This window comes from Nerophis ophidion, linkage group LG16 (genome assembly GCF_033978795.1).
Source record: "Nerophis ophidion isolate RoL-2023_Sa linkage group LG16, RoL_Noph_v1.0, whole genome shotgun sequence".
Classification (NCBI taxonomy): domain Eukaryota; kingdom Metazoa; phylum Chordata; class Actinopteri; order Syngnathiformes; family Syngnathidae; genus Nerophis; species Nerophis ophidion.
The window spans coordinates 28,063,860-28,090,347 of record NC_084626.1 but is presented as its reverse complement, the minus strand read 5'-3'; the positions used below and the strand labels follow the sequence as shown (position 1 = coordinate 28,090,347).

At 40.3% G+C, this 26,488-nt stretch overlaps 1 protein-coding gene across 17 annotated transcripts in view; it reads right to left on the bottom strand.

Annotated features, from left to right (window-relative positions):
- itpr1b (inositol 1,4,5-trisphosphate receptor, type 1b) overlaps positions 1–26,488 on the bottom strand; it is a 299,908-nt gene that overhangs the window by 78,409 nt on the left and 195,011 nt on the right. For all 17 annotated transcript variants that reach the window (XM_061874781.1, XM_061874784.1, XM_061874785.1 and 14 more), the window contains 4 exons: positions 21,257–21,457; positions 14,458–14,568; positions 9,044–9,139; positions 8,830–8,964 (listed from right to left, as the gene is read on the bottom strand). In XM_061874781.1, the coding sequence (XP_061730765.1) occupies positions 8,830–8,964; positions 9,044–9,139; positions 14,458–14,568; positions 21,257–21,457 (543 nt within the window). The remainder of the gene's footprint in view (positions 1–8,829; positions 8,965–9,043; positions 9,140–14,457; positions 14,569–21,256; positions 21,458–26,488) is intronic.

Here is a 26,488-nt window from a genome sequence, read left to right as displayed (position 1 = left end):
GGTCACCCATATAACAATAATAAGGGCGTGCTATGAAACCATTGCCTTTGACTCCTCCTACAACATGTACAAACTGCTTGCCAGAACAGCAACATGTTGTACGTGGCTTCCGCAGATACATGAACACGACTGCAAGGCATACTGGGTGATACAGGTTACACTGAAGGTTGTGATATAAACAACTTTGACACTCTTACTAATATGCACCACACTGTAAAACCCACACCAAACAAGAATGACAAACACATTTTGGGAGAACATCCGCACAGTAACACAACATAAACGCAACATAAATATGGATGCAAAGGATTCTGGGTATTTGTTGTGTTGCGTTTATGTTGTGTTACTGTGAGGATGTTCTCCCGAAATGTGTTTGTCATTCCTGTTTGGCGTGGGTTCACAGTGTGGTGCATATTAGTAAGAGTGTTAAAGTTGTTTTTATCACAACCTTCAGTGTACAAAACAAATATGGATGCAAAGGATTCTGGGTATTTGTTGTGTCGCGTTTATGTTGTGTTACTGTGAGGATGTTCTCCCGAAATGTGTTTGTCATTCCTGTTTGGTGTGGGTTCACAGTGTGGTGCATATTAGTAAGAGTGTTAAAGTTGTTTTTATCACAACCTTCAGTGTACACAACAAATATGGATGCAAAGGATTCTGGGTATTTGTTGTGTCGCGTTTATGTTGTGTTACTGTGAGGATGTTCTCCCCCGGAATGTGTTTGTCATTCTTGTTTGGTGTGGGTTCACAGTGTGGTGCATATTAGTAAGAGTGTTAAAGTTGTTTTTATCACAACCTTCAGTGTACAAAACAAATATGGATGCAAAGGATTCTGGGTATTTGTTGTGTTGCGTTTATGTTGTGTTACTGTGAGGATGTTCTCCCCCGGAATGTGTTTGTCATTCTTGTTTGGTGTGGGTTCACAGTGTGGTGCATATTAGTAAGAGTGTTAAAGTTGTTTTTATCACAACCTTCAGTGTACTCTGTATCACCCAGTATGACTTGCAATCTCGTACATGTGACGATGGAAGCAGCGAAATGCATGCGTCCGGTCGTCACAAAGATAACATTGCGCAAAGGCGGGCGCGATGACATGTTGTAGAGGACGTTAAAAGTAAAGCCAATCACGGCACGCCCTCACTGTTGTAGTCCGAGTGTAAATCGGTGATGTCCGGGAGAGGCACCGGAATCCCCCTGTAACAGTCTGGGGGGTCGGCGATTATGCAGCTGAGCCACGTCAGAGTTGCCAAAGAGTCGCATGCGGCTCCGGACCCCTGTGGTAGAAGGTGGGGATCGAACCAGGAACCCTCAGAATGCTGGCACGGCCACTCTCTCAACCGCACCACGCCGTCCCACATGGAGCAGTGTTAAAATGACAGCATGCCAAATTGTAAATATTAACCTTCTCAATAATTGCCTTCTATGCTTTTGCACAATAGTTTTGTAATTAAACAAATTACTCTTAAAAGTGAAAAGGGGAAGCTATAGTTTGGAATTTTTACCAGCTAGCTAACTACTTGCTACTCGGTTGTTAGCCTGGATGTCATAGCAAAACAATGTTTCCCGTTCATGTTTATTGCTCATTTTGTGGTAATATGCATTAAATTAAGTATCTTTCAACTTGCCTTTTTTTTTTTTTAAAAGATTTCCCCCATTTAAACAACACTGTGCAAGCATTGGAATGTTTGCTATGCACTATTGAGTTGTTTGTGACAGCGTTTCAAAATGTGTCTTTGATTGCTAATTTGTCACTGTCTGTGTGACGGATTTTGGTTTTTTTTTTTTTTTTTTCCCCCTCTGTTTGTCGAGCGCACTGATCTTTCTTGCACTTTCAATTTTGGTTTGTTCTGCAGTGACTTTACCCCTGCTTCTGAGCACTAATTTCCTCACCTGTCCCTGCTTGCCGGTTTATTGCATCTTCTGTATGCTAGTGTACTGTTGCTCTCTGAGTTTATGCTCGACTTTACTTATTTTTCTTTCGCCTGGGACCTAATTAAAGGGGCCCTATTATGCAAAACCAACTTTTGTTACCCATTGATACCAGCTGTTGTGTGATTGGGAGCTGCATAATTACCAAAAATCTGAAATAAAACCGTGGAGGCATTGCGGAGATATTTATAAAATAATCTTGCTTTTCTTCCTACTTCTGCACAACCTGTGACGTCACCAGTTGGGAAAAACGTCACCAGTTGGGAAAAACGTCACCAAATTATGATTATCGGTCCTGCTAGACACCGAACTCTATTTAATAATACAACTCTAACATTTGACAACCAAACAATTAAACAAGGCGACACGGTAAAGAATCTGGGTATTATCTTCGACCCAACTCTCTCCTTTGAGGCACACATTAAAAGCGTTACTAAAACGGCCTTCTTTTATCTCCGCAATATCGCTAAAATTCGCTCCATTCTGTCCACTAAAGACGCCGAGATCATTATCCATGCGTTTGTTACGTCTCGCCTCGATTACTGTAACGTATTATTTTCGGGTCTCCCCATGTCTAGCATTAAAAGATTACAGTTGGTACAAAATGCGGCTGCTAGACTTTTGACAAGAACAAGAAAGTTTGATCACATTACGCCTGTACTGGCTCACCTGCACTGGCTTCCTGTGCACTTAAGATGTGACTTTAAGGTTTTACTACTTACGTATAAAATACTACACGGTCTAGCTCCATCCTATCTTGCCGATTGTATTGTACCATATGTCCCGGCAAGGAATCTGCGTTCAAAGGACTCCGGCTTATTAGTAATCCCCAAAGCCCAAAAAAAGTCTGCGGGCTGTAGAGCTTTTTCATTTCGGGCTCCAGTACTCTGGAATGCCCTTCCGGTAACAGTTCGAGATGCTACCTCAGTAGAAGCATTTAAGTCTCACCTTAAAACTCATTTGTATGCTCTAGCCTTTAAATAGACTCCCTTTTTAGACCAGTTGATCTGCCGTTTCTTTTCTTTTTCTTCTATGTCCCACTCTCCTTTGTGGAGGGAGTCCGGTCCGATCCGGTGGCCATGTACTGCTCGCCTGTGTATCGGCTGGGGACATCTCTGCGCTGCTGATCAGCCTCCTCTTGGGATGGTTTCCTGCTGGCTCCGCTGTGAACGGGACTCTCGCTGCTGTGTTGGATCCGCTCTGGACTGGACTCTCGCGACTGTGTTGGATCCATTATGGATTGATCTTTCACAGTATCATGTTCTCATAGTCATCATTGTCACCGACGTCCCACTGGGTGTGAGTTTTCCTTGCCCTTATGTGGGCCTACCGAGGATGTCGTAGTGGTTTGTGCAGCCCTTTGAGACACTAGTGATTTAGGGCTATATAAGTAAACATTGATTGATTGATTGATTGATTCTTTGGTATAAATATACCCAGGTTACCTTGACCACGTCCTCCATCGTAGTTAAAAAGGAATTTTTTTTCCGCTATCCTCTTGTCGTGGTTGGTGCATGGACATGCATAACCCGTTGTTATTTCTAATTCAAATTAGCGCAAAGTCCGAACGAGCTATGTCAACGCTAAAAACGAAAACAGAGTGGCCGTGGAGAAACCGCAGTCGAAGTGGAGGGATGTAAATAACTATATAGCAATGTTATATTTTGACACAAGAACCACCTTTATGTAGACCACAAGGAAGTGTTTAAATGTAGAAAAACATAGTATAAATACGCCTGTAACTCGTACTTGCCAACCCTCCCAAATTTTCCGGGAGGCTCCCAAATTTCAGTGCCCCTCCCGAAAATCTCCCGGGGCAACTATTCTCTCAAATTTCTCCCGAGTTCCACCTTGACACAATATTGGGGGCGTGCCTTAAAGGCACTGCTTTTAGCGTCCTCTACAACCTGTCGTCACGTCCGCTTTTCCCCCATACTAACAGCGCGTCGGCCTAATCACATAAGAAATGCGGCTTTTACAGACACACACAAGTGAATGCAAGGCATACTTGGTCAACAGCCATACAGGTCACACTGAGGGTGGCCGTATAAACAACTTTAACACTGTTACAAATATCGCCACATTGTGATCCCACACCAAAGAAGAATGACAAACACATTTTGGGAGAACATCCGCACCGTAACACAACATAAACATCACAACAAATACCCATAATCCCTTGCAGCACTAACTCTTCCGAGGCGCTACAATAAACACCCCCGCTACCACCAAACCCTAACCTACCCCCCCACCCCACCTCAACCCCGCCCCCCATCTCCCAAATTTGGAGGTCTCAAGGTTGGCAAGTATGCTGTCACTACATCACACATATACTTACAGTGTCTATATAAAACCTTAATGGGGGTGTTTGGATGTTTTTAAGTGCTTTATAGGCAAAATAGTGCAAGGAGCATTGGTTCCCTTGTATTGGGACTTTTGCTCGCATTTATTCAGTAGTTAGAATGAGTAAAAACATTTACCGTATTTCCTTGAATTGCCGCCGGGTCAAACCCGTTTCGTAAAATAATTAGCGCATGTTCAGCATTACTCAGGATTAACGCCGGGTCAAACTCGTTTCGCAAAATATTATTCTTATTAGCGCATGTCTGGAATTTCCGCCGGCTCAGGATTAACGCCGGGTCAAACTCGTTTCGCAAAATATTATTCTTATTAGCGCATGTCTAGAATTTCCGCCGGGTCAAACTCGTTTCGCAAAATAATTAGCATATGCCTAGATTTTCCGCCGGGTCAAACTCGTCACGTCACGAGTGACACTTCACCTGTCATCATTTTCAAAAAGGAGGAGGCTGATTTCAATAATTTGAAATCGCATAAAGGGAAGAAGATTAAGAGCTATTCAGTAGTGAAGTGAAGTGAATTATATTTATATAGCGGTTTTCTCGAGTGACTCAAAGCGCTTTACATAGTGAAACCCAATATCTAAGTTACATCTAAACCAGTGTGGGTGGCACTGGGAGCAGGTGGGTAAAGTGTCTTGCCCAAGGACACAACGGCAGTGACTAGGATGGCGGAAGCGGGAATCAAACCTGCAACCCTCAAGTTGCTGGCACGGCCACTCTACCAACCGAGCTATGCCGCTCCAAGTAGGATTGAAGGTCCAAGCTATTGAATATGCTAAAAAGAACAGTAAGCAGCTATGTTTTATTAATATACCATAGCTGCGTGTGTCCAAAATGAGTCATTACATGACTCCCACCTCCTGGTGGTAGAGGGCGCTAGTGATCCTTCTTGCGACTACTCGGCTGCAGAAGAAGTGACAACAAGCAGCAAGAGTGTGCAGCGATCTTTTATTTTTTCCTCCCGCTTGCACTTTTAACATGGAGGATTACATATCTAAAATGAAACAGTTTTCTAAACTGGACTTTCAATCAAAGCAGGAGGTAATAAAGGAAGATCTCCATTGAGACAGAGAGACTTTTAAAACAGAAGAAAGATAAGGAAGACTCCTATAAACAAGTTATCGATGCTTTTGATCAGAAAGAGCTGCGCATGGACTTCATTTATAAGTAAATGTAAGACCATAATAAAGTTTTTTTTTATTAAATGTGCTTTTCATGATGGTATCCTTACGTCACACTAAAATTTTTAAGCGCAGGCCTAAATTTACCGCATGCCTTTGGTAAGTGCCGGAGTGAGAAGAGTTTTTAAAATTATTAGTGATGCTTGCCTTTGACGCATGCCTTTGGTAAGCGCCGGAGTGAGAAGAGGTTTTAAATTAATAAGCGCCCTGGCAGAAATTCAAGGAAATACGGTAATTGGGAACGGCGTAGCGCAGTTGGGAGAGTGACGGTGCCAGCAACCTGAGGGTTCCTGGTTCAATCCCCACTTTCTACCAACTTCGTCACATCCGTTGTGTCCTTGAGACAGACACATCACCCTTGCTCCTGATGGGTCCTGGTTAGGGCCTTGCATGGCAGCTCCCTCCATCAGGGTGTGAATGTGTGTGTAAATGGTGAATGTGGAAATAGTGTCAAAGCGCTTTGAGTACCTTGAAGGTCGAAAAGCGCTATTCAAGTTTAACCAATTTACCATTTAAAAACATGTGTGTGCTTGTCTTACACAAGGACTGTAAATGATAGGCAAATAAAAAAAAAAGTCGGGTTCATTTTCAGATGTTTTAATGATTAGCAATTTATACTAGAGCAGTAGTTCTTAAAGGGGAACATTATCACCAAACCTATGCAAGCGTCAATATATACCTTGATGTTGCAGAAAAAAGACCATGTATTTTTTTAACCGATTTTCGAACTCTAAATGGGTGAATTTTGGCGAATTAAACGCCTTTCTGTTTATCGGTCTTGTAGCGATGACGTCAGAATGTAACGTCACCGAGGTAACACACCCGCCATTTTCATATTCAAAACATTACAAACACCGGGTCTGAGCTCTGTTATTTTCCGTTTTTTCGACTATTTTTTGGAACCTTGGAGACATCATGCCTCGTCGGTGTGTTGTCGGAGGGTGTAACAACACTAACAGGGAGGGATTCAAGTTGCACCACTGGCAAGAAATCTGCCGCCAGACCCCCATTGAATTTGCCAGAGTGTCTCCACATTTGACCGGCGATGCTAAGACAGACATGGCACAGAGATGTATGGATAACCTGCAGATGAATTTGCAACGATTAAGTCAACGAAATCACAAAGGTGAGTTTTGTTGATGTTGTTGACTTATGTGCTAATCAGACATATTTGGTCGCAGCATGACTGCCAGCTAATCGATGCTAACATGCTACGCTCATCGATGCTAACATGCTATTTACACTAGCTGTATGTACATTTGAAACTAGATACCCACATTTAATGCGAAACTAACACTTACCAATCGACGTATTTAAGTTGCTCCCGTGTCACAAGATGCGAAAGTCCTGATCGTTTGGTCCGCACATTTTACCGGCGATGCTAATAAGGCAGCCATGCTATGGGCCACTTCATTAGGTACACCCATGCTATGGCCGAATAGCGTCAATAGCTATTCGCTCAATAGCGTCAGTTTCTTCTTCAATTTTGTTTTCGCTATCTGCCTCCATACTCCAACCAACTGTTTCAATACATGCGTAATCTGATGAATCGCTTAAACCGCTGAAATCCGAGTCTGAATCCCAGCTAATGTCGCTATATCTTGCTGTGGAAACCGCCATGTTGTTTGTATTGGCAGCCCGGGATCTTCAGCTCTCACTGGATCGGTTCGCAGCCGAGTGTGAAGCGACCGGAATGAGAATCAGCACCTCCAAGTCCGAGTCCATGGTTCTCGCCCGGAAAAGGGTGGAGTGCCATCTTCGGGTTGGGGAGGAGACCCTGCCCCAAGTGGAGGAGTTCAAGTACCTAGGAGTCTTGTTCACGAGTGGGGGAAGAGTGGATCGTGAGATCGACAGGCGGATCGGTGCGGCGTCTTCAGTAATGCGGACGTTGTATCGATCCGTTGTGGTGAAGAAGGAGCTGAGCCGGAAGGCAAAGCTCTCAATTTACCGGTCGATCTACGTTCCCATCCTCACCTATGGTCATGAGCTTTGGGTCATGACCGAAAGGATAAGATCACGGGTACAAGCGGCCGAAATGAGTTTCCTCCGCCGGGTGGCGGGGCTCTCCCTTAGAGATAGGGTGAGAAGCTCTGCCATCCGGGAGGAACTCAAAGTAAAGCCGCTGCTCCTCCACATGGAGAGGAGCCAGATGAGGTTGTTCGGGCATCTGGTCAGGATGCCACCCGAACGCCTCCCTAGGGAGGTGTTTAGGGCACGTCCAGCTGGTAGGCGGCCACGGGGAAGACCCAGGACACGTTGGGAAGACTATGTCTCCCGGCTGGCCTGGGAACGCCTCGGGATCCCCCGGGAAGAGCTAGACGAAGTGGCTGGAGATAGGGAAGTCTGAGCTTCCCTGCTTAGGCTGCTGCCCCCGCGACCCGACCTCGGATAAGCGGAAGATGATGGATGGATGGATGGATGGATGGCAGCCCTGTATGACGTCACAGGGAAATGGACAGTCACATCGCAAATAGCGAAAATAGGGCACTTTAAAGCTTTTTTTAGGGATATTCCGGGAGGTGTAAAATTTTTTTTAAAACTTTGAAAAATAAAACAAGCCACTGGGAACTGATTTTATTGTTTTGATATTGTGATAATGTTCCCTTTTAACCTGGGTCCGTTCCTAAGGGTTCGGCTAGTCGGTTTCAGGGGTTCGGTGGAGCCTGTGCCGCGGAGGTCAAGACAACACCCGACTCATCGTGTCAATAAAACTTCTCCTTATCCGCGTATCATGGATAATACCCCCAAACAATGTTACCTCTAATTTTCCATCAGATTTGCAGGTGTGAAATTTGTTGTAAGTTCATGCAATGTGTTGGTTTTGTTCTTTGAACAAGGTGATGTTCATGCATGGTTCATTTTGTGCACCAGTAAAAAAAAAACATAACTGTCTTGCATTTGAAAAAAAAATTAAATAAAAAAACATCTTCCACTAAAGAAGGGTGTGATGAATGCGCATATGAAACTGGTGGGGTTCGGTTCCTCCAACAAGGTTAACAACCACTGCACTAGAGTTAAAAAAAAAAGTGTGAAAACCCACCATATTTTTTGCCTTACATAAATTGACTACACACTGTAGACGCCTTTTCACATTTAAAAAAAGGACACAGCAGATTATAAAAATTGTTTTTCAAACCCAAGTATGTTTGATTAATCACGTGGCTGTGAGGTGATGCTTGTCCGTGGGTGGTAATAAACTTTAACTGGCATTAACGGTGTACTACACAAATGGATATTCTGGTAGTCAGCAGTGCAATACTTGATGTGCAGGATGGGAGGTATCACACATAATTAGCAGCAATGAGGAAATGTCACAGTATATGCGTGTCATGTGGCCATGCATGTGCAGACTCGCTTACTTGATGTGCCAAGATGTAGATATTGTGGCCAACATTCTGTGGCGATGCAGAATGTTCCTCTTCTGCTTCCTCACCCTCTTGAGGCTCTTCTACCTCTATTTCACCCTGCATGTAGGCCTTTTTGATCACTTCAACCTGCATGGATATCGTGTCAGAAGTAATCAACATGTTATATGTAAAAACCACAAGGACTTGTATGGTTTAACCCACATACCAGCTCTTTAGGTCTCATGTTGTACAGTATCCTCTCTGCATTCTCACTGTCATGGCGACTCTCCATGATGGCAAGAAGCAGCTTGGAGGCATTATTCTATGGATGATCAAGTATATGACAAGCCTCACATTAATTAACATATGTTTTGCATATGTCATTCTGCAGCAATAGTGCACATAAAAGGTAAAACATGCAATAAACAGAATGGCACAGGAGAGCCTGGACTTCAACTGAGACTTTACAAAAAAAAGCTTGTTCTGTCTCATGTATTTCACGCCTGATAAATAAAAACAAGAATGTCTCATTGTTATGTGGTTAATTAAATGTGGTCATCGTTACACAATAATAGGGGAAAAACAGCAATATCTTTCACTGTTGTACAGTTGCAACATATATATAAATAATATGATTTAAAACAGGGGTCACCAACATTTTTGAAAACAAGAGCTACTTCTTGGGTACTGATTAATGCGAAGGGCTACCAGTTTGATACACACTTGAATACATTTCCGGAAATAGCCAATTTGCTCAATTTACCTTTAAAAAATAAATGTATATATATAAAAAAAAGGGTATTTCTGTCTGTTATTCCGTCGTACATTTTTTTTCCTTTTACGGAAAGTTTTTTGTAGAGAATAAATGATGAAAAAAACACTTAATTGAACGGTTTAAAAGAGGAGAACATTTTGAAAAATAGTTTATCTTCTATTTCGACTCTTTAAATTTCAAAATTCAACCGAAAAAAAAGAGAAAAACTAGCTAATTCAAATCTTTTTGAAAAAATAAAAAAAATAATTTATGGGACATCATTACTAATTTTTCCTGATTATGATTAATTTTAGAATTTTGATGGAATGTTTTAAATAGATTAAAATCCAATCTGCATTTTGTTAGAATATACAACAAATTGGACCAAGCTATATTTCTAACAAAGACAAATCATTATTCCTTCTAGATTTTCCTGAAGAAAAATTTTAAAAGAAATCCAAAATACTTTGAAATAAGATTTAAATTTGATTCCTAAGATTTTTTAGTTTTGCCAGGATATTTTTTTTTAATTTTAACATAATAAGTTTGAAGAAATATTTTAAAAAAATATTCTTTGTCGAAAAAACAGAAGCTAAAATGAAGAATTTAATTAAAATGTATTTATTATTCTTTACAATTAAACAACAAATTTACTTGAACATTGATTTAAATTGTCAGGAAAGAAGAGGAAGGAATTTAAAAGGTAAAAAGGTGTATGTGTTTAAAAATCCTAAAATCATTTTTAAGGTTGTATTTTTTCTCTAAAATTGTCTTTCTGAAAGTTATAAGAAGCAAAGTAAAAAAATAACTGAATTTATTTAAACAAGTGAAGACCAAGTCTGTCAAATATTTTCTTGTATTTTCAAATTCTATTTGAGTTTTGTCTCTCTTAGAATTAAAAATGTTGAGCAAAGCGAGACCAGCTTGCTAGTAAATAAATAAAATGTAAAAAATAGAGGCAGCTCACTGGTAAGTGTTGCTATTTGAACTATTTTTATAACAGGCCAGCGGGCGACTCATCTGGTCCTTACGGGCTACCTGGTGCCCGCGGGCACCGTGTTGGTGACCCCTGGTTTAGAACATACTGTATATACTATAATTTGAGGAGGAGTGCAGACAGATCATTCCAAAGGATCTCTCAAAATGTCTGGCAACATGTGAAAAACCGGTAAACTGATAGCAGGGTGCAAAACAAGCTTCAACCGCCAATAAACAACATTTTATTTTCTTCATAGGATGATGCGGATTAGTTGGATCAGGCGTGTCAGACTCATTTTAGCTCAGGGACTGCGTGGAGGGAAATCTGTTCCCACGTGGGCGGGATGAGTAAAATGATGGCATAATAACTTAATATACCTACAACAACTTTAGATTGTTTTCTTTGTTTTACTTTGGCCCAAAATAGAACAGGAGGGGCGCGGCCTGCCGCAGAGCGGGGTGTGTAAGGACCGGCTTTGAAGACAGCGGCAGGTGAGTCGATTGCCCAGCTGTTATCTAATAACCTGTCGCACTTATGAGCAGCAGCCGGACGAGACACGTGATTGGGAGTTGGAGCAGAGAGACACACGCACAGAGCCAGAGAGCAGAGACACACTGGACTGAAAAGGCCTAAAGTATATATTGCTGAAAAGCAAACAAGACTTGTGGATGACAATAAAAACTGGTTTAAACCTGTACACCGGGCTCACAAAAGATCTATCGGACTCAGGAGAACCCACCCACCATAGAGAGACTGCCACAGTATGTATGTATCACAAATTATCTTCTTGACGAAACATTTCGTTAGTTGAAAATTCAGAGGAAAAAAATTGGTGAAGTTTCAAAAACACGATGAAGAACACAATGAATTTAGACTTAATCTCAGTGTGTCTACAAAGTACTTCAGATTTAAGTCACAGACCATCTAGGATTGAACAAAAAAACTAAACTAAAAGCATAAATAATAACTCATCTATGTATCAACCAACTCATTTGTCATGTATACATTTTAATCCTGTGCTAACTCAACAAACCAAACAAAATGAGGTAGAAACTATTCAAGAGTTACTCCCTGCCTTGTAGGCATCACTGTGTATTGGTAGAAAAATAAAAGCTGTGCAATGTGTGAACAATTTTAACAAACCCAAAAGAAAATAAATAAAAGACTGACAGAATTCTTTTGACAAGAACAAGAAAGTTTGATCACATTACGCCTGTACTGGCTCACCTGCACGGGCTTCCTGTGCACTTAAGATGTGACTTTAAGGTTTTACTACTTACGTATAAAATACTACACGGTCTAGCTCCATCCTATCTTGCCGATTGTGTTGTACCATATGTCCCGGCAAGAAACCTGCGTTCAAAAGACTCCGGCTTATTAGTGATTCCTAAAGCCCAAAAAAAGTCTGCGGGCTATAGAGCGTTTTCCGTTCGGGCTCCAGTACTCTGGAATGCCCTCCCGGTAACAGTTCGAGATGCTACCTCAGTAGAAGCATTTAAGTCTCACCTTAAAACTCATTTGTATACTCTAGCCTTTAAATAGACCTCCTTTTTAGACCAGTTGATCTGCTGCTTCTTTTCTTTTTCTCCTCTGTCCCCCCCTCGCTGTCCGGTCCGAGGACAATGGATGAAGTACTGGCTGTCCAGAGTCGGGACCCAGGATGGACCGCTCGTCGGGACCCAGGATGGACCGCTCGCCTGTGTATCGGTTGGGGACATCTCTACGATGCTGATCCGACTCCGCTTGGGATGGTTTCCTGTGGACGGGACTTTGGCTGCTGTCTTGGATCTGCTTTGAACTGAACTCTCGCGGCTGTGTTGGAGCCACTATGGATTGAACTTTTACAGTATCATGTTAGACCCGCTCGACATCCATTGCTCAAATGTCGGTTGCCCACATTTGATGTCCTCTCCAAGGTTCTCATAGTCATAATTGTCACTGGCGTCCCACTGGATGTGAATTCTCCCTGCCCACTGGGTGTGAGTTTTCCTTGCCCTTATGTGGGTTCTTCCGAGGATGTCGTAGTCGTAGTGGTTTGTACAGTCCTTTGAGGCATTTGTGATTTAGGGCTATATAAATAAACATTGATTGATTGATTGATTGAATTACAGCAAATCACACATTGTTCACTTTTTTAAAATCTGCAGAGTAGATAATTATTTTCACAGAACTATATCAATGTGCATGGTCTCATGCAGTATTTTAAGTGGGATTACCAATTGTTATTTTACTTCTGTTTGTTTTATTTTTGGTCGAGGGAGAGAAGTCGCATTCAAGCTTTACCGTTTACCTCTTGCTCGCCCCCATATAAACTATTTGCTTGCCTAACGAAATGACATTGCGACATCCAGTGGACACATTTAAAACAGCAGTTTCTTTAATTAAAAAAATGCAGCTCAATTTACACTAAGCAAACTCATTGAACCTGTTCACGGGCCTCATGTTTGACATCTCTGCGTTATTTGTTATGCACTTCCACTAGGGCAGTGGTTCCCAAAGTGGGCAGTACCGCCCCCCCTGGGGGCGCTGGAAAGATCTGGGGGGGGCGGTGAGGAAGAAGGGGGCGGTAGGGGGGCGGCAGTCCGAAGTCGAAGTCAGAAGTTCGAACGTTTGTTTGACGATTTGTACACAACACGTGCAGCAGGACGAGTCAGTGGACGACGCATCAGGGTCCGGTTACCACACGCCGCTGTGCCCAGTCAGATCCGACAGCATAGACTACAAAAGCAAAAGCTCAGGTTTGTAATTTCAAGCTTGTAATGTTCAGAATTTTATCTTATAATAAAAACCGCATTCTGGCGGTCAACATCATCTTGAGTCCAAGTCAACATGAAATTGGGGACTCGCCAGAACACGCCGTGTTGTGTTGTGTTGAGCTGGTTAGGGTGGTGCATTCACTGATATATATTGTTACGAATGTATATGACTTTCTACCTGTGTGTGCATGTGTGTGTGTGTGTGTGTGTGTGTGTGCATATCAATCAATCAATCAATCAATGTTTATTTATATAGCCCCAAATCACAAATGTCTCAAAGGACTGCACAAATCATTACGACTACAACATCCTCGGAAGAACCCACAAAAGGGCAAGGAAAACTCACACCCAGTGGGCAGGGAGAATTCACATCCAGTGGGACGCCAGTGACAATGCTGACTATGAGAAACCTTGAGAGGACCTCAGATGTGGGCAACCCCCCCCCTCTAGGGGACCGAAAGCAATGGATGTCGAGCGGGTCTAACATGATACTGTGAAAGTTCAATCCATAGTGCTCCACGACAGCAGCGAGAGTCCCGTCCACAGGAAACCATCTCAAGCGGATCAGCAGCGTAGAGATATCCCCAACCGATACAGGCGAGCGGTCCATCCTGGGTCCGACGAGCGGTCCATCCTGGGTCTCGACTCTGGACAGTCAGTACTTCATCCATGGTCATCGGACCGGACCCCCTCCACAAGGGAGGGGGGGACATAGGAGAAAGAAAAGAAGCGGCAGATCAACTGGTCTAAAAAGGAGGTCTATTTAAATGCGTGTCATTGTGTGGGTGGCGAGGGTGGCTTATGTCCCTGCACCAAGCACATCCATACCATTAATATTAATTCTATGTTGCTGAAACAGTTAAAACTGCTAAAAAATAAATTGGTTTACAAAATGGGTTTTATTTGTGAAATACACATTTGTGTTTAACCTTTCTCTTTTCAAATTGCAGCATACCAAATATCAAGAAAGAGTGTTTGTTTCCATATGTGTCTGTGTGTGTGTGTGTGTGTGTGGGGGGGGGGGGGGGGGGGGGGGGATTCCGTGGGGGGGAGCTAATGGGGGCGCCAGCCTGCAAAAGTTTGGGAACCATTGCACTAGGGTGACTAACCAGGCTGAAATAAATAAATAAATAAATAAATAAATCACTTACTTTTAGTTCCAACACCAAGTCCATCCTCTTCTTTCCCAGGGGGTTAATGTCATTCAGGATAAGAGCTATGATAATGTCAATACCATTACATTCATGTGTGGCAATGCAGTTCTGCAAGGAAAATAAAGAGAAATTTAAACATCAACACTGAAATTATTGACATGAATCCATTTATCAATGGCAGATGTGTGACCATATTGAGTACATAGAAAAACACAAACATACAATGACTCATGAAATCCAATGAGTTGACTATAGGGATTTAAATAGCCGGTCTAGCATTAAGACCAAGGTACAAATGTTAAAATGCTGCACTGATGTGTCAACTTTTGCATTTGAAAATAAGGGTATTTTTTCCGGAAAATGTAGCTCTGTAGCAGAATTTCTCACTGCACCTGCCAATGTGCTGCAACTGTGTTATTTTACTGGCTTTCTAACCTTGATTTTGTGTTGTTTTGTTTTGGCCTGACTTTGTGCGTGTTTGTTCTGTTACGACTATACCTGGGCCGATACACATTTTGCTGCACGACATATTGTCTTACAAATTATTGCCAATATACCGTATTTTTAGTATAAAGTCGCTCCGGAGTATACAGTGGGGCAAAAAAGTATTTAGTCAGCCACCGATTGTGCAAATTCTCCCACTTAAAATGATGACAGAGGTCTGTAATTTTCATCATAGGTACACTTCAACTGTGAGAGACAGAATGTGAAAAAAAAATCCAGTAATTCACATTGTAGGAATTTTAAAGAATTTATTTGTAAATTATGGTGGAAAATAAGTATTTGGTCAACCATTCAAAGCTCTCATTGATGGAAGGAGTTTTGGCTCAAAATCTCACGATACATGGCCCCATTCATTCTTTCCTTAACACGGATCAATCCTCCTGTCCCCTTAGCAGAAAAACAGCCCCAAAGCATGATGTTTCTACCCCCATGCTTCACAGTAGGTATGGTGTTCTTGGGATGCAACTCAGTATTCTTCTTCCTCCAAACACGACGAATTGAGTTTATACCAAAAAGTTCTATTTTGGTTTCATCTGACTACATGACATTCTCCCAATCCTCTGCTGTATCATCCATGTATCCATTTTGGTATAAAAACTCGTCGTGTTTAGAGGAAGAAGAATACCGAGTTGCAGTAAGAAAAGTTACAGTACTTTATTGATACATATTATTTGGAGGGCTTCGAGAGCCAAATAAAATTAAGTGGCTGGCCCCCCGGGCCTTGAGTTTGACACCTGTGGACCAGAAGTCGTGCTGCTCCGGTAGTAACCGAGAAAAAAAATAATTTATCGGTCGGGCACCGGAAAAGGAGGGCAAAATACAGGCCTTCCCGTCAAAGCAAATGTAAGGGTTGAAATGTATGACTACGCAGTCTGCTCCAAAATAAACAAATGACAATACATTGTAATTAGATGCATGGGGAAAACAAATGTATACAACTGATGCCACACTTTCAACTAAAAATAATACACATGAATGCTATTGCTAGTTAATCCGTGGAGTTTTACTTTCATATGCATTAACAAAAGCATCACTGTTATAAGTCATCTACAGTGTTTATTCAAATGTATTTCCTTGTAAGCCAGTATCACTTGTATTTTTGTACTTACTCCACTCAATGTAAGCATGGGTTTTGGGATGTGTGTAGTGTTTTAGTTGTAGTTCTAAAATGGGGGTATGTGTACCCCTGGGGGTACTTGAATGTATGCCAAGGGGTACGTGAGATTTTTGGAACATATTCTAAAAATAGCAACAATTCAAAAATCCTTTATAAATATATTTATTGAATGATACTTCAACAAAATATGAATGTAAGTTCATAAACTGTGAAACGAAATGCAACGATGCAATATTCAGTGTTGACAGCTAGATTTTTTGTGGACATGTTCCATAAATATTGATGTTAAAGATTTTTTTTTGTGTGAAGAAATGTTTAGAATGAAGTTCATGAATCCAGATGGATCTCTATTACAATCCCCAAATAGGGCACTTTAAGTTGATGATTACTTCTATGTGTGGATATCTTTTTTTTAATAATTGAATCACTTGTTTTTTTTTTCAATAAGTTTTTAGTTATTTTTATACCTTTTTTTCCAAATAGTTCTAGAAAGACAACTACAAATGAGCAATATTTTGCACTGTTATACAATTTAATAAATCAGAAACTGATGACATAGTGCTGTATTTTACTTCTTTATCTCTTTTTTTCAACCTGATTAGGGGGTACTTGAATTAAAAAAATGTTCACTGAAAAAAGGTTGAGAACCACTGACCTAGAAGATTGTAGGGGAGTAGCAGATGAGATACAATACAACAATCCTTCCACCTGTCGGTATTTGGCAATATCCAGAAGCTGGTAGAATGACATGTTTGTCCATGTTTTGATGTTATCTCTCCAAGTCATTCAGCGGTGAACTCGTTTTTGCTTTCCCGCCACAGATCCTTAAAGGATGGTTTGCGCAATGTTTGGTGTTGATCTTGTAATGTGGCCAAACCAGGAAAGTTTGCAGATTTTTACATTTTGAAGATGTTTGTTGACTCCAATGGCTGTCGTTATTTCACTTCTGATGTATTTATTGGTTGTATGAGCTGTGTTTGGGACTCTTAGGAGACGACGATAGTATTTCATCTCAAAAGCCTGGATCCTCTTTTCTAAGCTTGCAGAGTGTCCAGCTTTCACAGCCATAGAGGACGGTGGAGAAGACAACAGAACAAAGGAAGTGGACTTGGGTGCTTGTTGAGATGTTGTTGCTCTTATTAATCGGTTAATTGTGTCAGAGACTACAGTGCTCTGGGGACTCTTGTCCTGATCTCTTTGACAGACTTCTCATAAGCTGTAACCTACTCAGTGGCCTAGTGGTTAGAGTGTCCACCCTGAGATCGGTAGGTCGTGAGTTCAAATCCTGGCCGAGTCATACCAAAGACTATAAAAATTCCCTGCTTGGCACTCAGCATTAAGGGTTGGAATTGGGGGTTAAATCACCATAAATGATTCCCGGGCGCGGCACCGCTGCTGCCCACTGCTCCCTTCACCTCCCAGGGGGTGATCAAGGGTGATGGGTCAAATGCAGAGAATCATTTCGCCACATCAAGCATGTGTGTGACAATCATTGGTACTTTAACTTTAATGGTGGCACCAAAATACTAGACGTTTTCATCTTCCTCGTGTAGTTTTTCTCCCATGGAGAATCCTTGGCTTGGTATGTCAGAAGCACTTCCCATTGTCATTGTTTTGCACTTTTCTGTGCTTAGTTCAATTCCATAAGCTTTAGCCACATCATCTAATCTTGCTGTCGAAATCACTAAGTTCTCATGTAGGTCCAGCGAGTAAATTAATGTGATTGTGTGTGCAGAGTGTAGTAAACAAATGTATTGGAGGCTTTAAAACATGGTAATCAACTATGTCCTTCACGGATAAAACCAGAAGTTTGTGTAATTAGTGCAGCACAGCTGTTTAGAAACAGCAAGCCCATGTCTGCCGATCTGTGGCATTCCAACAGACTATATTTAAACAGTTCAAAAAGCCCCCAAAGGCAGTCTATTAATGACCGATACGCTTGTAAATTTAACAATCACACACCCTGCGGACACGGCCGTCATGTGCTGAGGAGGAGGGTCACATTTCTCGACTGTGGGTCAACTTTTTTTTCACTGTCTGTTCGCATGTCGCCTATAATAAGCCTTCGTTATGCTGTACGACAGCCAAATTGAATAATCACAAGAACAGCTTTATCCAATTGAAGATTTAACACACATTTAACACACTTATTACTCCCTTTAATGTAAACGAAAAGATTAACAAATGTAACCAATCAGTTGGTTTATTCTAGGAATGTCATGCAAAGAAAATTTGTTATCACGGTTATTGTAACCAAAATGATCACAGTTATTATTATCGCGGTCATTTTAAATGTGCTCAAAATTTTCGAAAACTACTTTTGTTTAAAAAAACAACACATTCAAAATGTATACATGTACCTCAAGTGGAAAGTTGAATGTATATATGAATGCAGCGCAAGCATTATAAACACAGTAATATGACAGAAACAAAATAATCCTATGAATAAATAAAAAACACGTGAAAATTTCGCTAGATGGCACCTTTTGGTCATAAAACGTAACTGCATTTTTTGTCCTTATATATATATATATATATATATATATATATATATATAGGGCTGTGAATCTTTGGGTGTCCCACGATTCGATTCAATATCGATTCTTTGGGTCACGATTCGATAATATATCGATTATTTCGATTTGATTTGATTCTCAATTCAAAAATGATATTTTTCCGATTCAAAACGATTCTGTATTCATTCAATACATAGGATTTCAGCAGGATCTACCCCAGTCTGCTGACATGCAAGCAGAGTAGTAGATTTAAAAAAAAAAAAAGCTTTTATAATTGTAAAGGACAATGTTTTATGAACTCATTGCAATAATGTAAATTTGTTTTAACTATTAAACGAACGAAAAATATGACTTATTTTATCTTTGTGAAAACATTGGACACAGTGTGTTGTCAAGCTTATGAGATGTGATGCAAGTGTAAGCCACTGTGACACTATTGTTCTTTATTATTATTTTTATAAATGTCTAATGATGATGTCAATGAGGGATTTTTAATCACTGCTATGCTGAAATTATAGTTAATATTGATACTGTTGTTGATAATATTCATTTTGTTTCATTACTTTTGGTTTGTTCTGTGTCGTGTTTGTGTCTCCTCTCAATTGCTCTGGTTATTGCAGTTCTGAGTGTTGCTGGGTCAGGTTTGTTTTGGAATTGGATTGCATTGTTATGGTATTACTGTGTAGTAGTTTGTTGGATTGATTAAAAAAAAAATCAAAAATCCCCTAAAAAAATCTATTTTTTAAAAATGAGAATCGATTCTGAATCGCACAACGTAAACGATTCGATTCATATTCGAATCGATTTTTTCCCACACCCCTAATATATATATATATATATATATATATATATACACACACACACACACACACACACACACACACACAAATAGTGTTCATATATAAGGTTTAATCTTACACATAAGACTGCACGATTATGGGCAAAATAATTAAGACTATTTTCATCAATATTGAAATCACGGTTATTAATCGGGATTATTCATTATGTTTGGTAAAACAGTGACAGGGTGTGAACGAGATGCCAACATGTAATTTAATATCAAATAAAAATGTTCTCGATCAGGGGTGCCCATTACGTCGATAGCGAGCTACCGGTCGACCGCGGGGGGTGTCAGTCGACCTCCAGCCAGGCTTTTAAAAAAATAGACCTAAAAATTAGCGATCATCAATCTTCACCAAGATGTCACTTGATCGCTTGTGCACGCCAGCTTTCTGAGCGATCGCTTGTGCATACTAGCTTTCCGAGACTCTTTATTTTGTGAGCGCAGGCAGCATGAAGCAAAGCTAGATATAAGATAGGAAATGTGCAGTCGGCCTTTAGACTCTGACGGAAGGTACGGCGCATGAGTCTGTTGAAATAAAAAGTGTTTCTGGCCTTCCTCTCGGTCATTTTTTCTTAATAAGGATCTTGCAGCAGCCAGCGTCATTTCACAAGACCTTCAGGTGCTGTGAATGTCAATCAAGCAAGCTACGGAATTTGCCGCCAATGTTTTTCTTGTAAAGTGTATGGAAGCTGGATAAATAAGAAGCCAAAAACTAACCACTTTCATGCGGTATTGTACAGAAAGGAGGACTTTTTTTCTCCTCCATTCGAAAATGTGGGCGTTATCACTACTGTCTGATTCCAATCAATGCAAGTCATCAGAATCAGGTACCAACTTATATTATTGTCTTCATGAAAGAAAGACATATATATATATATATATGTGTTACACATGCTTGTATTATCATTAAACACATTTAACTTGTTAACAAAAACGTCTCTTTCATAAATAAATAAATATAAATGATGTATATGAATGAGGTAGATCCCCTCGACTTGGCCAATTGAAAAGTAGCTCGCCTGCAGAAAGAGTGTGGGCACCCCTGTTCTAGATAAACGTTATCTACCTAGTCAAGGACAAATACCGTATTTTTCGGACTATAAGTCGCAGTTTTTTTCATAGTTTGGCCAGGGGTGCGACTAATACTCAGGAGCGACTTATGTGTGAAATTACTGACACAATACCGTAAAATATCAAATAATATTATTTAGCTCATTCACGTAAGAGACTAGATGTATAAGATTTCATGGGATTTAGCAATTAGGAGTGACAGATTGTTTGGTAAACGTATAGCTGTGCATATGCTAACATTGGCCATGTCATAACATTATAAATGACTGCGAAATGGGCATATTTTGTCGTACATGACGTAGTAGGGTCTCCCGGTTCCTCACACACAAACACGCATGCGCCCATACATTCTTTTATTTGTTACCTTCTTAAGACCTCCGAAAAATGCATACTTCTAGTATTATGATAAAAGTCGTAATTCTACTCAATGCAAGTAAATATTTTACAAGAAAAACTGATCATTTGTGCAATATTATGATAACAATTGGAGTTTTACTCAATAATACTCGCAATTTTACAAGAACACTTACACATTTAAGTAATGTGATTTGCCTGAGAAGCTGGACAGGACAAAAAAAAAAAATATTTTGGCAATATTATAATAATCGGAAATTTGTCTACTCTACCCAACTCTGATGATCACAAACTAGGTTTGAAAAAACACAACTAGTGTGAATAAGAGACAATCCCACATCTGTACTTGTATATTCAGTGAGTGTGTGTGTGTGTGTGTGTGTTGGTCACCTGGTTCTCATGACAGGGACCTTGACAGTATTCAGTTAGGCTTTCCACAGTCTGGTTGATGAGTCCCACATTCTTCTCATTAATGTACAGTCCGAGCAGACCAAGACCTCCTGTGGTACTGCCGCAAATACAGTCCAGGAATTGAAGTGTCTCGCAAACCAGATTGTAGTTGTTCTTATTATTCTGATTGCGTAGAAAATTCTGGGGAGGAAAGGAGTTAAAATCAGAGGCGTCTCGATATAACTCTTTCACTTCCAATACAATACCGATATAGCAGGGGTCGGGAACCTTTTTGGCTGAGAGAGCCATGAAAGCCAAATATTTAAAAAGGATTTCCATGAGAGCCATATAATATTTTTTAACACTGAATACAACTAAATGTGTGCATTTTTAAGTAAGACCAACATGTTTAGAGTATAATAAATCCCTTATTCGTTTTAATAACATTCTTATTCTGAAGTTAACCAATAATAAATCAAATACTTCTTACCATTAATGCGACTTCTTGAACAAGTTTGGTAGAAAAAACGGATGGATGGATAAAATGCATGAGAATGTTTTGTATTTTGAATGTTATTTTTAGCTCTGTGCTTACTAGCGGAATTATTCATAATTATCGTGTTAAGCCAGGGGTGTCCAAACTTTTTCCACTGAGGGCCGCACACTGAAAAATCAGAGCAAGCGGGGTCCATTTTCATAATTATTATTTTAAAAACCAATACATCCATCCATCCATCCATCATCTTCCGCTTATCCGAGGTCGGGTCGCGGGGGCAACAGCCTAAGCAGGGAAACCCAGACTTCCCTCTCCCCAGCCACTTCGTCTAGCTCTTCCCGGGGGATCCCGAGGCGTTCCCAGGCCAGCCGGGAGACATAGTCTTCCCAACGTGTCCTGGGTCTTCCCCGTGGCCTCCTACCGCTTGGACGTGCCCTAAACACCTCCCTAGGGAGGCGTTCGGGTGGCATCCTGACCAGATGCCCGAACCACCTCATCTGGCTCCTCTCGATGTGGAGGAGCAGCGGCTTTACTTTGAGTTCCTCCCGGATGGCAGAGCTTCTCACCCTATCTCTAAGGGAGAGCCCCGCCACACGGCGGAGGAAACTCATTTCGGCCGCTTGTACCCGTGCTCTTATCCTTTCGGTCATGACCCAAAGCTCATGACCATAGGTGAGGATGGGAACGTAGATCGACCGGTAAATTTAGAGCTTTGCCTTCCGGCTCAGCTCCTTCTTCACCACAACGGACCGGTACAACGTCCGCATTACCGATCCGCCTGTCGATCTCACGATCCAATACAATATATGTATAAAAAATATACATTTAGGCCTCCACTCAGTTATGATCCCGGGGACCCCAAAGGGTTTTGGTCCAAATAAATATTAAAAAATGTGTCATTATTCAGTATTATAATTTTTATTATTATGCAAGTTTTAAATCTCTAGATCAACATTAGAAAAAAAAATGGAAAAACCACAAAATATGCAATGTTTTCACCCAATAACTTTTTTAGGTGGGATATTTGAGATTATATAATAATTGGAGCCTTAATTTGGGATTTTGATTCATTATTATTTTTTGAGCAATGACACTTAAAAACAAATCACACTAAAATAATTGGGGATCCAAAAGTGTCCTACTATTTAAAGTGTTAAAAAATAAATTATACATTTTTTTTTATTGTTTACTTTTAGCACAATAATCTTGATATCAACTTCAGATATATCCGGCAATTTTAAGTTTTATTGTTGTTTATGTTTTGTTTGATTTAGGCCCTTCTTTAAAAAAAAAAAACAGCTTAGTTTTTTATATGGTAAAACACAAAATATGCAACATTTCCCCCAAAAAATATCTCAAAGTGGAATATTTAATGTGATGTAATCGAAGCCTTGTATAGGTCAATAATTCAAAATGACATTGATTTTGATTCATTATTATTTTTTAAAGAAAGAAACAGCCTGCATGGCACCTTTGTGTTATAAGAGTAAGCATTGCAACAATTGCTTGTTACATTTCACCTGTTTGCTCTTTTATACCACTTTTTATGTTTTTAATTTTTCTTTTATTGTATTCTTAAAATGTGCCGTGGGGCCCTGTGTTAAGCAATGTCAGCTAAGATTTATCTGAGAGCCAGATGAAGTCATCAAAAGAGCCACATCTGGCTCTAGAGCCATAGGTTCCCTACCCCTGCGATATAGGAACCTGACTATTGGCTCTAATATGATATCATAATTTGGGTAATTTTACTTAATCAAACATTTTCCTAACATTAAATATTCACACAAAGCCCAATGATAGGTACAAAAAACACAAACCTATTAATTATTTACTGTCTGGAATTCACAAATGTTGTCTCCTAGTTGAAGTGGAGTGGTAATAGTTTTTTGCAACTGTTTGTTACTGGATTCTTTCTAATACGCTTCTGCCTTGGAGACCTTATAGCTGTAAGTGATATGCAACTTCAATTATTTTATACAAATGTTGTGTTACAGACTGCAATATTGTTCAAGTAATGACACTTATAAAATATTCCTACCTTGTTTGCTTAGTTAGCTGTTGTGTAGATGCTAGTCTCTAGTACAGGGGTCGGGAACCTTTTTGTCTGACAGAGCCAAGAAGCCAAATATTTTAAAATGTATTTCCCTAAGAGCCATATAATATTTTTTTTTAACCCTGAACACAACGAAACACGTGCATTTTTAAGAGTATATTAGGTCTCTTATTCATTGTTATTCTGAAGGTAACTGTGGAGGGGGCGTGGCCTGCGGGCATGCAACAAAGCGGGATGTTGCCAGGACCGGCCTCGAAATCAGCGATAGGTGCGTATATGGTCCACCTGGGCCTTTTTATCTAATCACCTGTCGCTCTGTTATAAGCAGCAGCCAGGAGGAGAGACAGGGTTGGGGCAGGAGCCAGAGCGCGAGTGAGGACGAAAGAGAAAAAGACAATTGCTGGAAAGCAGCTGAGAGACTAATTGAAAAAAACAACAATATTTTAACCCTAAAACAGGCTCTCATGTCAGTGCTTGGTGGTCTGAAAAACCCCCAGGAGGCCAAGCCCAACACTAACCAATAATAAATAAATTACTTCTTACCATTAACGCAACTTCTTGAACATAAAAATGCATGAGAATGTTTTATATTTTGAATGTTATTTTTAACACTATGATTACAAGTGGAATCATTCATTACTTATCCTGTTCAGCAATGTCAGCTCAGATTTATCCGAGAGCCAGATGCAGTCATCAAAAGAGCCACATCTGGCTCGAGAGCCATAGGTTCCCTACCCCTGCTCTAGTAGCTTATAGACTGTTTACTTTTTGTAAAGGACTTCACTAAAATACGAGAAAAGACAAATTGTGTGTATATTGAAGTATTTAGATGTTAACTGGCTGTCAAGTTTTGCACCAGCAAACATGCAGCAGGATTGCTTGTATCAGCAATTTAAGATGCAAAGCGATATAATACCATACTTGTCTTTGGCTGATTTGGTATATATTGTATATATATATTATATCTGTATATATTATATACCGTACACATGATAAGTATATATTGTATATATTCGCAGATATGTTATATTTTACATTGCTATACCTAGTCTATTTATACCTGCATTGTCCTTTCCATCTTTACACTTTCCATCATTGTAACTAAGCTACTGTGTTGAACAATTTCCCTTGTGGATCATTAAAGTTTGTCTTTGTCTATGTCTATATCGGACCAATCAGCATCAGTATCAGATCGGGACAACCCTATGTTAAAATGAATAAAACAAAGCTAATTAACAAGGAAAATTAAAAGCATTAACACATTTTAAATGATGAAAAAGTGATTAGGTCTGTTAACCCTTTGAATTGATCGCTGACAGTAATATAAACAACATAATGTAACATGATTATTTAGACACCTGCATCCTCAAATATCCATCCATCCATCTATATTCTACCGCTTATTCCCTTTTAGGGTTGCGGGGAGTGCTGGCGCCTATCTCAGCTACAATCGGGCGGAAGGCGGGGTACACCCTGGACAAGTCGCCACCTCTATTGAAATCAAAAGGGACAAGCGGTAGAAAATGGATGGATGGATAGACATCTGTCAGAATGTATAGTCTGAGACCAAGAAAGCACTGACTTACTGATAAAGATAACAGGTCAAATCCTCTCTTGCCCAATTATTCTTTTTTGGAACATAAAGTTTCTCATTAATTTGTACAGAAGGTAAGGTGACTATTTTGGGCATAGCACCTGCAATATAACCAAAATGTTGCACGTGTGGGTACATATCTTGCACCCACACTGGGTCTTATTAGACCAGCCAGCATGGGTCTGCACCAGCCCAACTCAGTTTATCTGTCCAAGCTGCAAAAGTTTACATACACGCTGGGATTTTATCCCATATGTGCCATTGCCTTGAGACAGTCTATCAAATCTGTAGTGAAGCCTCAGTTGTCATTACATAAACAAACACTAAAGCAATTTGGCCAAAAAACAATTAGGCATCAAAATTGCCACTATACTTGAAAATTAAGCATGATGAGTTTTGATAATTTTATACATTTCTCCTTTTTAAAAGCTATTTAAAGTGTCTCGATGGATTAGCCCCTGATATGATGTGTAAAAAAGTACAAAGGCCCAGTGGTGAAGGTGTGTGGACTCGAGCTGCAGAGTGAAAAGGTGCCGGACGACTGTGGGCCAGTCTGCGTTCTCAGTGAAGGCCTCACATATGTGGAAGTCTTTGCCACTGGAGCTAAAGTCACAGTCGGAAATCAAACTTTTCTAAACGAAACTGAAAAGTGGCTTAAGGAGAATCAGAAGTGTAGCACTTCAACTGGATGTAGTATGGCCGAATAAAGCCATCCATCCATCCATTTTCTACCGCTTGTCCCATTCGGGGTCGCGGGGGTTTGTTTAGTTTAGTTAATTAAAGGCCTACTGAAAGCCACTACTACCGACCACGCAGTCTGATGGTTTATATATCAATGATGAAATATTAACATTGCAACACAAGCCAATACGGCCTTTTTAGTTTACTAAATTGCAATTTTAAATTTCGCGCGAAGTATCCTGTTGAAAACGTCTCGGTATGATGATGCGTGCGCTCGACGTCACGGATTGTAGCAGACATTTTGTTCCAGCCCGATCCCAGCTATAAGTCGTCTGCTTTAATCGCATAATTACACAGTATTTGTGTTGCTAAATCTTTTGCAATTTGTTCAATTAATAATGGAGACGT